The sequence below is a fragment of the Cryptomeria japonica genome, chromosome 4 (assembly GCF_030272615.1).
Source record: "Cryptomeria japonica chromosome 4, Sugi_1.0, whole genome shotgun sequence".
NCBI classification, from domain to species: domain Eukaryota; kingdom Viridiplantae; phylum Streptophyta; class Pinopsida; order Cupressales; family Cupressaceae; genus Cryptomeria; species Cryptomeria japonica.
In genome coordinates this window covers 630,677,412-630,694,614 of record NC_081408.1, presented here as the reverse complement: position 1 = coordinate 630,694,614, position 17,203 = coordinate 630,677,412, and the positions used below count along the sequence as shown (strand labels likewise).

Here is a 17,203-nt window from a genome sequence, read left to right as displayed (position 1 = left end):
ATTATTTATGTTATAATTAGAATTAGAATCATTCAATCTATTAAGACCCATTGGGGCACTTAGTTGGCATTAAGCAAATAATTCACATTAATATGATTTGAATCAAATGCCTAAATTTAATCGCTATTTTTGGATTGCAAGTTGCACTATTCTTATAACATGCAAATTATTTATAGATTAATTACATTTATTGACATTTTCATAGCATGCAAATTACTTATAGATTAATTACATTTATTGACGTTAAGTTGCACTACTTTTATAACATGCAAATTTCTTATAGAATAATTACATATATTGATGTTTTCATGCAAGTTGCACTATTCTTATAACATGCAAATTACTTATGGATTAATTACATTTATTGATATTTTCATGCAAGTACACATGTAATTATTAATATGCAAGTTTCATAATGGTCATTGTTATGCAAGTTATATTTCAAGTAGTTATTTAAATTAATTAAATTTTGCATGTTCAATTAGTAGTTGTTTTCAATTATGATGTATTCATAGCTTGTAGTTAGAAAACTAAATAAAGGAAGATGGAAACCAAAACATAGTAGCGTTCAGTATATACGGTGCCTCTGGGTCACACTTACGGGTAATGCTGTCATGTTGAACTACTACACTTAACACCTAATAAAGCTACATCAACGATGTCTGTGGCATCATCCCTATAAATCATTGAGGAGTAATAAGGGACACTTGGAAGTTAAAATCCAAGGGGTAGGTAATCCCTCTTCGATTGATAATCTAATAAGATAATTTTTAAATGATTTTACTTCCGTTGAGATAAACCATAGTTAACCCCCTTTAGGGTTGGTTAAATAAAATGCTTTTATGAAATTGATTTTTAATCTTGAAGAGATATTGGTGATTGACAATTTGGTCAAGGGTGATGCTCATGATAGGTGTTAGGATGTAGTTGTTAGGCCACAAACAATAGGCCATCTTGAGCCTTTGTTTAAGTGCTATCATCATGGGTAGCAACCGCAGAGAAACTGTTTGGGACATTGACCCTAGAAAGGGTTGCGTACCCACTAATTAGTTTACATCAAACCATAGAGTAGAAAATAGAACTACATACTTTACACCTTGATCCCATGCCGAAGCGGGTATGTAGGCAGTCTTGGGACGGAGTTGTCCCTTGTACTCAGGTGTTCGTGGGTGGGGTCTAGGCTTGGTAAAAGAAAGATTGAGTAAGAATCCTATTTTGAAAGATAAGATAATTAAATTGGAAAAAGTAATTCAATGCATACTTAGAAGGAATCCCGCATGGATTCGCTTGACTTCCCGAGGCTTTAAGCCAAATCTCAAGGTAGAATTCAAGATTGTATTATGTTGTTTAATTCGGTGCACTTCTGTTAGAAGAGTGTAGTACTTAGTGAGTGGCTCAGGACCCAAATGGTCCCAATGAGTCTAAGTCTCTGGCCAGAGCACCTCCTATCCCGAATGGATAGATGCCTACCCTGTATGGGTAGATGCCTATCCCATATTGGATAGATGAAATCTTATGTCCCATATGGACAAATGACTAACCTGTATGGTTAGATGCTCATCCTGGATGGATGAATGCCTATTCCAAATGGATGGATGCCTAGAGTATGCAATTGAATCAAACATAATGATTAAATTAAGCACACACAAAAAAAAAGAATGGTCAATTTTGTTGAGTTAATTATGGTGGGTTATTACATGGGAAGCCTACCCATAGTCAGATAATACTTTTGCAGTAAGTATGTGAATTAAAATTGAGGGGCCTACACTTGCAAGAAGGCCAATGTATCCTAGAGCGCACTGCTCATCACAAAAGGAGTCTCATTGACAACATAGAAATCCAGACTATAATCTGGACGAATGATTGAACTGCAAAGATACCATCTTCTATGGCTGAGAATCATTCTGGTTAAGCTCAATACTGGAGGACTAAATCCTCTTACATAGAACCAATTCGATATCCAATGATGGACCAAATAATTTGCCTGAATGATATTACATTATTCACACATTACATAACTATTTCCCATAACGAAATTTACCTATCATGATCTACAATGAGATATTACATCATATATATACAAACCCTTTGACCATAAACAATCAAGTCAACCACCAGACAATAAACCAATTACATAATTACAAAACATATGGGCTTTAGACCAAACAAATAATATCCAACACATAAGACATCCCAAAATGTATCAAGAAGTCCAATCCGTATGCTTCATTAAATCGGTCCATAACCTAGACCAACCAGAACCAATATAGGTCCACACGCTAAAGAAATTATCTCCATCCACTAAGTCTGAAACATTATCACCAAAAACATCCTGAAAATCCACCAGAAGTTGCACCAACACCACTTATGCATATCATCAAGGATCTTCATCAAAATCTCTTCTAGTAAAACCCTCACCAGAACCACAAGCCAAGCTTCCAAGCAAATAGGACAACATCCAAATAGCTAGTGTTGGCATCAATGAAAAAACATCAATGCAACACATAATCAATTCCACTAAATGGCTAACAGTCTCCCCCTTTGGCATTGATGGCAATGCTAGATGTGAAAAACATCTAAGTACCAAGAAATGTGAAACAAGTATCCCCCAATGGAAGACAACCAACAATCTCTCACTAAAAGACATAGCAATGAACCTCTAGAATAAAGACCAAATGTCCCCTGTGAATAATATCTCTCTAAAGATCTAAATTACACATATATCTCTCACACTAATGTATACAACTCCTTAAGATTTTTTTCATCACATGAATATCTCTCCCCCTTTGACATCATTGCAAAAAATTTGACAAAAAATATCAAAGAAAAAACATAGACCACTAAATCATAAAGTTGACTACTCCCCTTGAGCAGTAGCATCTCCACATCAATGGCAAAATGAAAAGTATCTCTGATAATGCATACCAGACTGATGTTAAACCGCATCAATCAAGTCTCTACCGGAGGGGCAGAAGCCCCTAATCTATCTTTGAATTATTCAAATGATTCCTTAGGCAAACGTTTAGTGAAAATATCTGCAATCTTCTCTTTAGTGTTCACATAAAGAAGTCTCACTTCATTTTCTTCCACCTTCTCCTTCAAAAATTTATACTTGATAGATATGTGCTTTTTCTTAGAATGAAACACTAGATTCTATGATATGTCAATAGCAATAGAGTTATCACAGTGAAGAACTACCAGTCCATCACAATCTACCTTTATATCTTTCAACATTTGCTTCATCCATAAAACCTATGTACAGTTAGTAGAAGCAACAACATACTCAGCTTCAACAGTAGATAAATAATTACATGATTGTTTCTTGTTGATCCATGAAACCAACTTCTTTCCAAGAAAGAAATCTCCACCTAAAGTACTTTTCTAGTCATCAACATCTCCAACCCAATCAACATCTGTATATCCACATAATGTAAACTCATCATCCTTATGGTACCACAAACCATATTTTGATGTACCTTGTAAGTATCTAAAAATTCTTTTCATCGCACTCATAATTTTCTCTAGGATCAATCTGAAATCTTGATACCATAGAAACAACATCCATTATATCAAGCCTAGTCTGAGTCAAAGAAATTAGACCTCCAATCATTCATTTGTAACTTCTAGGATTTACCAATGCAGAAACATTGTTTCTTGTCAATTTCTCACTTGTAATCATAAGAGTACTTAGCGGTTTAGAATCTCCCATACCAAATTTCTTCAACAATTCCCTAGCATAATTAGTTTGACATATGAAAATACCTTTATTAGTCTAATTAATATGCAAACCTAAGAAAAATTTCATTTCCCCAATCATAGACATTTAAAATTTATTCTCCATATTATTAGCAAATTCCTTAGACAACTTATCCTCACCTCCTAAAATGATGTCATCAACAAATACTTCAAAACTCAGTATATCATCATTAGTGACCTTATAATATAAATTACTGTTAGTATTGCCCTTATTAAAACCAAGCTTCAAAAGATATTTATCCAACCTTGCATACCAAGCTCTAAGTGTCTGTTTTAATCCATATAAATATTTCCTTAACATGCAAACCAGTATGAATAAGATCAAGAACATCACTAGATTTATCTTGTATACTCCTAAAAGACATTCTGACCTATTTTCCCATTTTACATTCTTTACATACCGGATTATAGGGCTTCACAATCTTAGGTATATCTCTAACTGCCTTGGTTGAACTGATCTTCACAATGCAATCAAAATTCACATGACATATCCTCTTATGCCATAGCCAGCTCCTAGCAATTTGTGCAATCAAACATGTCTTCTTACTTGAATTCAAATAAAATATATTACATTTTGTTTGTGTACCGGTTCCAATCTCCAAACTCGTTTTGTTAATGATTTTGCATTTTCCATCCTTGAACTATAACCGAAATCCATTATCCACCAATTGTCCTACACTCAAAAGATTATGCCTTAAACCTTCAACATAATAAACATTATCAGTATTGTCCTTACCATCCAATGATATAGTTCATTTTCCTTTGATCATACATTCTTTGTCATCTTCAAATCTAACCAGACTGCCATCAAATTCTTGCAAAGATAGAAACTTCCCTTTATCTCCAGTCATATGATGTAAATAACCACTGTCAATTACCCATCCATCCTTGTCTTCAATTTTAGTAGCAAGTTCCTTCTCTTCAAGTACATTCTCTTCTAGTGCCGCAACATCTTCCTTGATAGCCAGGATCACCCATTCCTTCCCATTGCCAAAACCATTAGTAGAATATTTTATCGGTTCATTATCAAAGTCATTAATGCCTTCCTCATCTGCTATGTAGCATGATTTGTCTCTATTTTTCCTATACTTATATTTGTTCTAATATCCAAGGTTAGGTTCAAATGATCTTCTAGATCTTTCTTCAAATCTTAAATTCCTTTCAAGATATCTAGATGCAAAATATTTAAAAGGTGCTTTTCCTTCATACTTACTTCCTAACAATATTTTAGGTACTCTTCTAAAAAATAGTGCTACAAGTTGCTCAAACTCCTCATCTTCTCTCTTCATATCATCCAATTCTTTTGCATATAAAGATTTCCAATCTTGCTTACCAATTGATGATGCAGATGCATGAAAAGCAGGTTCAGACTTCACAGCCCCAGAAGGTCCAAATTCTGCAAGCTCAAAAGTAGATAATTTCCTATACAAGATATCTTTGTTGACAGATGTATTAGCCATAATTCTTATCTCATTAATAGTAGTAGCCTTCATCTTGTAAGTCAATGGTAGGGATCTCAGAAGTTTAGAAACAATTTCATCTTCGCTTAGAATTCCACCACAACATTGAATTCTCATAACAATCTGATTTACCCTTTCCATAAATGCATTAATCCTTTCATCTTCTTCCATCTTCAAGTTTTCATATCTTACCTAGTAACCACCAAGTTTAGCAATCTTCACTATATTGTCACTTTCATTAAGAGTCTCCAACTTATCCCATATAGCCTTTTCTAGATGATTTGTCGATTAATCCCATTATTTGCTAATCAGAAAGTGCACACAAGAGGGATTCTCATGCTCTACAATCATTTTCAAGCTCCTTGTCCAAGTTTTCTAGAGGAGGATTGTGTGATGCTGGATTATGAGGTGTGACACCATTCTATGTGATCTCCCAAATCTCCTTGCCAAGACATCTTAGATGAGTCTCCATATGAATCTTCCATATTGTGTAATTTGTTCCATCAAGTCTAGGAATATCTCTCTGAAAGATAGCTCTAGATGAACTGGATGAACTTGAAATGTTAGACACCATAGGATCTTCCTCAAGTGATTAAGCTTTCTATAGAGAGGACCAAAACTCTGATACCAATTGTTAGATAATTCAAATAATCGTAAGACAACTAAGAGGCAGGGTGAATCAGTTCTCACAGATTACCGTAAACCTTAAGCAATTAAAACTTTAGTAGTGAAACCCAAAACATTAATACTAGAATGCTTAAACCAAATACCAGAGTAGGAGTTAAACCAATTAAGAATAAACAATAATCAGAGAATAAATACCATCTACATGACACTAAGATTTGTACATGGAAAACCTGTAAAGGGAAAAAACATGGTGGGAACCCTACCCATAGTCAGATAATAATTTTGTAGTAAGTATGTGAATTACAATTGAGGGGCCTACACTTGCAGGAAGGCCAACATCCTAGAGCGCACTACTCATCATAAAAGGAGTCTCACTAACTGCATAGAAATCAAGACTACAATCCGGAGAAGTTATTGAATTGTAAACATAGCATCTTCAATGCCTGAGTATGGTTCTAGTTAAGCCCAATATCGAAGGACTAAATACTCTTACATAAACCCAATTCGATCTCCAATGATCGACCAAATTCTCTACCTGAATGATATTAAATTATTCACACATTACATAACCATTTCGAATAACAACTTATACCTATCATGATCTACAATGAGATCTTACATCACATATATATACAAACCCTTTGACCATAAACAATCGAGTCGGCCACCAGACAATAAACCAATTACAAAATTACAAAATATGTCAACCTTAGACTAAACAAATAATATCCAACACATAAGAAATCCTAGAAATATATCGAGAAGTCCAATCGACATGCTTCATTAAACTGGTCCATAACCTAGACCAACAAAGACCCAATATAGGTGCACACTAAAGCAATGATCTCCATACACCAAGTCTTGAACATGATCACCAACACCATCCTGAAAGTCCACCAAAAGATGGACCAACACCACTTATGCATATCAACAAGGATCTTCATCAAAAGCTCTATCAATGAATGCCTCACCGGAACCACAAGCCAAGGTTCCAAGAAAACATGACAATTTTCGATCACCAGACCAAAACCAACTGACTGGATATGAATATGAGTATTATGAATAAGCTAATTCCATAACTAAACCATATCGGAGCTTACCGGATCATGTCGAATCCAAACCACCCAGAAACTACTCAACCTACCCGGACTAGAAGGGTGTCAATAAAGCATCCAAACAACTAGTGTTGGCATCAATGACAAAACATCAATGCAACACATAATCAATTCCCCCAAATGGCCAACAATATATTATAGCATCATAAATTGTATACCTTAACAATTTCACACTCTATTTAGATCCTACTTCAGTGTGATTTCTCCTAGATTAATTTAAGCCTAGTTGTGATGTATGCTACCCTAAATCTTCATCATTTATCTCATGACATAATTATTGTCAAATGTCAAAATTAGGATACGATCTAATATCACAAACCTTAACAATTGCATTCTCCCTTTCAGAGAGAAAATTTTGAGAGGACTAGGGTGTCCGACTCCTTAGTCTCAAAAAATTGTCTCTAAATTGTGGCCACTTTAAGTTTCACCTTTGTATTTTGAAATCTAGTCTTAGTTTTTGTATTTAGTTTTTTTATGTTGACCTTTTATAAAAAAATATCCTTGTGCTATTGATATAAATAATATATTCTATCTTTCATTAGATCTAAATTCTTCTATATTTCTATGAGTAACCATCACAATCTAAATTCATTAAAGAGCAATTGGATCATAAAGAACACAAGATACGAGAATTATACATTCAAGTATAGATTCATATTTTCCATTTATTGTCATTGTGGTATTGAACTAACATTTGTAGGACTTTCCAAAGTGAATTTTATGAACACTTTTTATTTGGAATTCTATGAGATGACTTATACCCAAGGAAATCTTGTCATTTAGGAATTTATCATTCGTTTAGCCTATTTTCTTGTGAGGCAAAACACTCTTTTTATCATTATAGTTGTTGTGGAGATGGGAACAACAACACAATGTTTTAGTTTGGCAAGACCCTAAATAGCACATTTTTTGCTTCTTTTATATGTGTACACGTTTATATTTGAGAGAAAAATACTACCGAAGTGTAGAATAGATAATCATAAGTTTCAATAAACTTTTAATGGATGAAAAATCCTAAACTAGTTCACTATGCTTTGTTTTCTTATTATTCTAGGCTAAATTTTGAGGAGAGTGCATCAAAGCCTCCTAACTATATTCCTCCTCATATTCTTCCATTCTAAGTACCCTTAGATTAGGACATTCAAAATGTATGTACACCACTTTTGGCTCTAAATGTTAGAACCAAGCCCATCTTTGTATATCCTTTCCAAATATATATCTTTCATTCATATTTTAGTATTGTGTTAGCATTTCTTAATTTAACCATATTTAACCTTGTTCATTTAGATACAATCAATCAATTCCTATAACGTGCAATCATTATAAGTGTGACTGTATGTGACTCTTCCTTTTAAACATCAAGTCAAGCTCACTGATACATATAATGATGTATGTGAAAGTGTATTGATCTTATGTTAATGGATGTGTACTCTAATATCCTATACTATATTTTGGTGAACCCAACATAGCTTATAGCTATACTTTTTTTATTCATTTGCGTTGCATTGAAGTTGAATTTATTTGATCAATTTTGATTTATTCATTAGATACTTGCATAAATTCATTGGAATTTTGTTACAAATGTGGCATATGTTATAGTTCACAAAGAAATTTTGGTTCATTCAAGATCTCATTGTTTTCTTGATTAGCTGATTAATTAATTAGACATCATACAAAAGGAATTTTAAAATTATTATTTCTTTTTCATTTGATGCCATCTGATTAGGAATAATATTGTTTCCTTCAATCAACTTATCTATACATTTTATTGTTCTTATTTTGACAACAAATTAATTTCATAGATGTGATAGTGGCTTAGATAATCTTATATCACTCTACTCCTATCCTAAAATTCATCCTACCCATAATAAAATTGTACTATAACATTATGATGTCACTAACACTTTCCATAATGTCACTTTACCTTCTATTAACTTAAATTATATCACTTCTAGATATTAATCATTGAGGAATCATTCTAATATCTCTCACAAAATTTATCCTACTCATGAGAATATCTTAGAGAAAGAGGATGATATGGTTAACAGTATTCTCAATTGTCTCCCTTATAGAGATGAAACAATAGTGAATAAAAACCCTAGCTTAAGTCTAATGAATACAATTTATGTTTTTTGTCACCCACACGAACTTGTGAAACCAATAATTATTATTTGTCTTTTTCCTAATGTCCTCACATTCAAATTAAACCTTACTATTAAAGAAATATACAATCCTCAACCACAAATTAAACGAACACCTGTTCTTCAATTTTGTTAAAATTCCATCTTAACCCCATTTACTCTCTAAACCATATAAACTAACTAACTAAAAGCAATAAAATTAATATGTCACATCAACTTGAGAATTACTATGCAATCACTCACACATAAAAACATCATAGTAAAAAAGAAAAATAAAAAAGAAATAATTATTCTTCCTCAACCTTTTCTTTATACCCCCATATTTCTTAGCACTTTTTTAAGAAGTAAGATCTTATTGAGAAGGTTCGTGATTCACTAGATAAGATCTCTATTTCGGAATCAATCCAAATTTTCCTAAATACCATAGGATGCTCCAAGGAGCCTAACAAAAGAAAGTTGTTCGACCTTATGTGAGACCAAATGATGTGGCAACCTTATTAAATTGTAGGCATCCAACAAAATTAATATTGTTTTCTCCCAACATGAGTTATCTATTTTGTAAGTTCAATATTAATATGCTCATAAATCTTAATTGATAATAAAAATTAATAAAAATTGAAAAAAGTGTAGCTTAATTGATAACAAATCAAGTATTAATGTTTTTTAGTATAAACATGCTACATAAAATCAATGTAGATACCTGTTCATTCATATTCTCTCTCTCTCTCTCTCTCTCTCTCTCTCTATATATATATATATATATATATATATATATATATATGCAGTTTTGACAATATTGGTATATAGTCATTAATCACAACATTATTTACAAACAAAAGTATGATTTAAATATCCACATAGTTCTAGGATTTCTTCTTTAACCAAATTAGAAACATCACCTTCTATTCATATTCCTTCATTAGCTAAGATGCCTCTTTCCTTGATAACTATGGTGTACTAGACTTTACACCCTTCTTTATTGGAGAGTGCAAAGTCTTACGATTTATATATATATATATATATATATAGATACATATAGATATACATATCTATACATATATATGTATATGTATATATGTATATATATATATGTACATATATATATACATATATACATATACATATATGTATATGTATATATGTATATATATATGTACATATATATATACATATATACATATACATATATATATATATACATATATGTATATGTATATATGTATATATATATATATGTATATGTATATCTATATGTATGTATGTATGTATGTATGTATGTATATATATATATATATATTTATATATACATACATACATACATACATACATACATATAGATATACATATACATATATATACATATATACATATATATATATATATACATATATACATATATATATATACATACATACATATAGATATACATATATATATATATATACATATATACATATATATATATATATATATTTATGTATATATGTATATATATATATATATATACATGCAGTTTTGACAATATTGATATATACTTGTTAATCACAACATTATTTACAAACAAAACTATGATTTAAATATCCACATAGTTCCAAGAGTTCTTCTTTAACCAAATTAGAAGCATCACCTTCTAATCATATTCCTTCATTAGCTAAGATGACTCTTTCCTTGATAACTATGGTTTACTAGACTTTACACCCTCCTTTATTGGAGAGTACAAAGTCTTATGATTTACACCTAAGGTCTCATATGAGTCTTTTGCTTCATTTGGCCACTCTACGTCTAAATATATACTAACTTCATCTGTCTTCTAGTATGTGGATAGATTGTGATTAAGGCTCTTTAGATTTTAGTATGCATGGAACAATTGAATTAATATTAAACCTTCTAATATTGACATCTTAACACCTAATAAGGATCTACATTTCTACAAAATAATCAATTCTTGTTATACTACTAATCCTACATTTTATTTAGAAACACATTAGGGGGTTACTTTTAAATTATTTCTAAAATTGGTTATAATAAAAATGGTTTAGGGTGTATGGAATAAGGCATTGAGACTCTCGTAAAAGCTACACTTCACATATCTAAAGTTGGTTAAGGGTTTTTAACTTTTGATTTATATATATAATCTCCTCTATTTTCTAATACCTCTATGTCTTCTTCTTATTAACTGTCAAACCTTTCTCAACAAGAGAAAGGATTACTTCCTCAATCCTCACCTTCTATCTAAACAAGAGTATTTTATTTGAGGCTTCTCAAATTCCACTTGATTACTTGTCCTCTAGTATATAAGAAATGTTATATTAATTAAATAAATATTTATATCATCAAGTGTTTGGTCATGCCACTAATGAATGTCAAGACTTAAAATTTAAAACATAATAACTTATTAAATGTGATATTATTCATAGAAAAAGCGATAAAGGCTTTCACCTTAGTCTATACTTTTTAAATATATATTTTTGTTCACCGTTTCCTAGAGTGCCTACAACCTAGGTTCAAACCCCATGGGTTCATCTCTACAATGTTAAAAATGGAGCACCCTTACCTTGGGGAGAACCTTGGAGAAATAGTGGGGCTTCTTGCCTGTAGTGCTTACATCCTTGGTTCAAACCATTAATTTTAACTAAAAAGATGGAGTGCGAGAAGAGGGAGCAACGAGAGAACAGGGAGGTGGGACATTGGAATCTAGAGTAGGGCGGGAAACCTTGCAATGGATAAGAAAACCAAGGCGAGAAGGGTAAGGATGACTATTGGGACAGCCAAGATTCCTCTAAGACGAGTGCAAAGGAACCAATGGATGGGGACCCACAAGAAGGTGACAAGCCCATCAATCCTGATGGAAAAAAGGATGATTCATGTCTGGAAGATACTCATAGGCAAGAACTGGTGGGAAGGGATAATGGTTGGTCTTGGAATTCTCTATTCTATGTCAAACCAAGTGGAAAATCCTTGCTCCCCCCACTTCATAATAGATGAGACCTAGAAAAGGGTAGATTTTCTATTGAAATCCTAGACCCTGTTATTGATCATAACATCAACCTTATGGCAATGACACTAGTTGGAAATTGTTAGGGTCCTAGGCCAAACATTGATATTGTCAGGGCTTTTGCTAAATGGAAATGGTTTCTTAAAGGTCAAGTGGAGATCATAGCTATGTCAAAAGGGGCATTTTCTTTGGCATTCTCCTACAAGGAAGATATGTCAAGAGTGCTTTGAGATGGTCCCTGGCTGATTGGGAAAGCAACACTAGCTCTGCAAAAATGGATGCCTAAGATGCAACTTAATGAATCATTTTTTGTCTAGGCTCTTCTTTGGGTGAGATTGTTGGGCCTTCCCTTAGAATTCAAGGTGGAAGATGTGTTTAAAGGTGTTGCTAGCCCTTTTGGTGAACTCCTCTCAATGGATCCCATAACCATGACTAGAATAAGACTTACTTTTGCTAAGATCTATTTCGGAGTTATGCAAGGCACAAATATGCCTTCATCCATTGAAATCAAATCTAGACTAGGAAAACTGAACCAACCCCTAGAATATGAAAGTGTCCCTCTTGCTTGCTTTCATTGCAAAAAAGCAGGACATACAACAAGGAAATGCCCTCTTCAGACAGGCAAAGAGAAAGAAAAGAAAGAAAGGACATTACAATGGAAAGCAAAAAACCCTGTTAAGCAACTAGAGAGCTTGGAAAGAGAAAAAAAATCAAAGAGGGCCAAAGTGTCATCATCCCTAACATGATAGAGAAACAAATAAATGTTAATGGGAAAAAGCCAAAAATACCTTTGAATGATAAAAGTAAAATGGATCAAACTGGTAAAGATGATAGAAAACAACAAGATATCAATCAAGAGGATTAAAAGAGTGATAACCTGGAAGAAGGAGAGATACGGGTGGTGTTACAGAACAATGGGGAAGTAGATTCAAAACACATAACAGAAAACACTAGCAGAGCAGGACTCAGTAGTGATTTTGAAGAAGCCCAGAGATGCTTGATCCTTGGAGGGATCTCGCTGTGAGGATCACAACAATCTCTAGAAATGGTACAAGCCACCACTCAGCAATCACCTACGATCTTATTGCTTAATGCTAAGTGGGAAGATGTCAATGATGTAGACTAGAAGATAACCACTCAAGAGGAAGATGACAATACAAATGAAGTTGCAAAGAGAAAGATAGGGGTCAAAAATGGACCTAAGTCTACCCCTCAAGCTAATTTAGTCAAGACAAGAAACTATAGGAAAGTTGACACTGGTTTCAACCCATCTCCTCCAGGAAGGAAAAAAGAAATCCAAATTAGAGATCAAGAGTCCAACAAGAACATAGAAGATGGTACTCAAATGACCATCCATGAGGTATGTTTCCTATTTAGAAAATAATCTCATGGAATATATGTGGATTGAATAGTCTGTATAAATAGGATGTTCTTAGAAATCTAGTTAGAGAACATAAACCAAACATTGTTATTATCCAAGAAAGTAAAATGATTAAAGAGAAAGTTGAAAAGATTAAGCTCTTTAAGAATGGGGAAGTTTGTGCTGGAAGCTCTGATGGGGCTTCAGGGGGCATAGCTAGTTTTTGGAACCTAAAGGGGGTTTATGGGGAGCTAGTCATGCAGGAGAGAAATTTGGCTTTTATCAGGTTCCATGACATTGGGGATGGGACCTCTTTACTTATTACCAATATTTATGCCCCTAATAATAGATATGGTAGAAGCAAATTTTGGAAAAATTTGGAGGCTATTAGACCCTCTACAAGAATGATATGTGGATTGTTATGGGGGATTTCAACAACCTCCTCAAAGACAATGAGAAGTTTGGTGGTGTCCCCTCTTAGCTGGATAGCATAATGGATCTGTTAAACTTTATCAACAACCAAGGCTTGCACGATATTGAGCTCCAGGGGGACAAGTTTACATGGTCAAACAGAAGGACAGGTGATGATCTCATTCAAGTCAAACTTGACAAGGCCCTCATCCCTAATGAGTGGTTTAATCATTATCAATTCTCCCTCTCAGCTATATCTCTAGAATATGCTATGTATAGAGTTGCCAAAAAATTAAGAAATGTGAAGGACAATATTAAAAAATGGAATAAGGAGGTTTTTGGAGATCTATTTGCTGCCAAAACTAAAACTCAGCTAGAACTTAAGGAAATGCAGGATAAAATCCAAATTAGTGGATACAATGAAGTTTCCATCAGCGAGGAAAATGAAGTGCTAGTGAAGTACCACAAGATTATAAGAAGAGCAGAAGAATTATGGAAGCAAAGGTCTAGATCCCTATGGCTTAAAGAAGAGGACATAAATACTAGATTCTTCCATATGACCGCAGTGAAAAACAAGGCGGCTAACCAAATCTTGAAGCTGAAAATTGGGAGAACTGAAATGAGGAAGGATGATGAGATTGGGAAGGAGGCCAGAAACTTCTTTACTTCTCTTCTTTTGGAGGACTCTGTTCTGGACGGTCAATCCTAAAATGCCATCCTTGACAATATCCCTCCAACTATTAGCGAGGATTAGAACAAGGTCTTGATAGCCATGCCTTTTGAGGAGGAAGTTAAAAAAGATGTCTTTTCTTTTGAAGGGAACAAAGCACCGGGCCCATATGGTTTTTCGTGATTCTTCTTCCAAACCTTCTGGGACATCCTCAAAGCTGATGTTGTTAAAGGTGTGCAGGAGTTCTTTGGGGCTAAAAAGATCTTAAAGAAACTTAATGCTACCTTCCTAGTTCTGGTTCCCAAATGCCCAAGAGCTGGTTCTATGGATAAGTTTCGACCGATAAGCTTATGCAACTCTTTTTATAAAATAATTTCTAAAGTGGTTACTAGTAGGTTGTTAAGGATTCTTCCTCTGATCATTTCACCCCAAAAGAGTGGATTTGTTCCAAGAAGACAAATCCTTCACTCCATCATTTCTATCCATGAAAACATTCATTCGTTGGTGGATTCAAAAAAACAAATGATTTGTGATGAAGCTAGATTTTTATAAAGCCTATGATCGGGTGGACTGGAGTTTCTTGATTAAGGTGCTGGGGGCTTTCAGATTTGGTGTAAGATTCATTAAGATGATTGATCAACTCATCTCGACCCCTTCATTTTCTATCATTGTCAATGGGGTGCCTTCCACTTTCTTCAAAACTTCTAGGGGTATCAGGCAGGGGGATCCCATATCCCCCATACTATTCATCATCTTGGCCAAATGTTTGGGTAGATTTATCAGCAACTCTATTTCTGAGGGGCTCCTTTGTGGTATTTCGCCTTCTTTTGATTTTAGAGCTTGCACTCATCAACAATTTGTTGATGATACCATTTTAATGGGATCTTCCACTATCAAAGAAGCTTCCAATATGAAGAACCTTCTCAACACTTATAGTAAGGCAACTAGTCAAACCATCGATTGGGAGAAAAGTTATGTTTTCTTCTTCAATACCCCAGAAGACAGAGAAATCAGAATGGCTTGGATCCCTAGTTGCCAAATTGGTAAGCCTCTTGTTGTCTACCTAGGCCTCCCATTGGGATTGAAACCCTTGGACTTGTTCCAGAATAGTCTTTTTGATAGATTCAATAGAAAGTGGCTAGTTGGAAATGAACCCTTCTTAGTCAAGATGGAAAAGTCCAACTCTTATAATCTTCCCTCCAGAGTCTCCCAGTGTATGCTCTAAGCCTTTTAAAAATCCCTGGCAAATTTGTTGATACCATTGAGAAAATCCAGAAAGCATTTTTGTGGTCAGGGGTGGAGGAGAAGAAGAAAATCACTCTCATAGCTTGGGAACATGTTTGTAAACCTCAAAAGAAGGGGGGCTTGGGTCTTAGGAATATCATAACTTTTAACAAAACTCTCCTGGCAAAAATTTTTTTTAGAACTTATCAGGGAAAAGGAAAATGGAATGATATCTAGAAGGCTTAGTACTTAAGGAAATCTCCCACCATTGAGGAATTCCTGGTCTTAGATCAGATACCAAGTGGATCTTTCATTTGGAATAATGTTATCTAGGCTAAAGGTATTGCTAGTCTCGACAATGTTTGGGCCCTTGGTGATGGTAGGAAGGTGGAATTTTATGATGATGCTTGGATTGGAGGAGCCCCTCTTAATAAGATGGCTTCTCATACACTCATCCATAATTGCAAGGAGAAGATAGGTACCAAATTGGCTAATTATTGGAAAGATCAAATGTGGGTGGACCTCAGACCCATTGATCCCAAACTCAAGTAGGTAAACTTAATGATCAATAATATGATCTTGAATCCCAGAAGGAAAGACCATATGGTGTGCGGTGGAACTTTGTTTAAAAATTATTTGGTCTCCTCTATTGTCCTTTTACTGACACATTCCCAAGATGCTATTCTGAGCTGGGCCAAGGCTTGGTATCCAGGGTTGACTTCCAAAATAAATATCCTTTTATGGATCCTTTTGCAAAACAAGTTTCTTACTACTAACAACTTAAGAAAAAGGGAATTTTTTTTCCCTTACTGTTGCTACCTTTGTCTTAATAATAAGGAATCTGTGAACCACATCTTGTTACACTATCCTTATACTACTCCTATTTGGAGGATGTTTTTTTAAATGTGGGGGCTGAATTGGGTTTTCCAGGAGGAGATGCAAGATTGTTTCAGAAGGTGGCATCATTCCACCAATAACATCACCATAAGAAAACTTAGGAAGTTCTCTTTTGCCCATATCCTCTGGGGGATATGGAAAGAGAGAAATAATAGAATATTCTGAAATCATATTAACACCTCTGAAGTGGTTTGGGTCAAGATAAAAAATAACTGTGTTGAGAATGTTATGGCCAAGGGAGTGCATAGTTGTACCAGTAAGGAGGACTTTGATATTCTTAAAAGATGGATTTTCTTAGCCTCTTTGGGCTCTAACATCAATCAAATTAATAGAATCTTGTGTTGCTACTCATCTCCCCCCAATAAGTGGTTCAAGGCCAACTTTGATGGGGCAGAAAAATGAAATCCAGGTCTGGATGGTTGTGGTGGTGTCATCCAAAATGGGGTTGTCTTTTTCACTAAAGTGGTGGCCTATCCTTTAGGTATTCAAACCAATCATATGGTGGAAGCTATGGGAGATTTTCAATCTATTAAATTGGCCTCTAATT

General features: G+C 34.1%; 1 protein-coding gene across 1 annotated transcript; it reads left to right on the top strand.

Annotated features, from left to right (window-relative positions):
- The first annotated feature begins 13,947 nt into the window (after positions 1–13,947).
- On the top strand, positions 13,948–14,574 carry LOC131875276 (uncharacterized). Its single transcript, XM_059219358.1, has one exon. The coding sequence runs from the start codon at positions 13,948–13,950 to the stop codon at positions 14,572–14,574; it is 627 nt and encodes a 208-aa protein (XP_059075341.1).
- Positions 14,575–17,203: the final 2,629 nt, after the last annotated feature.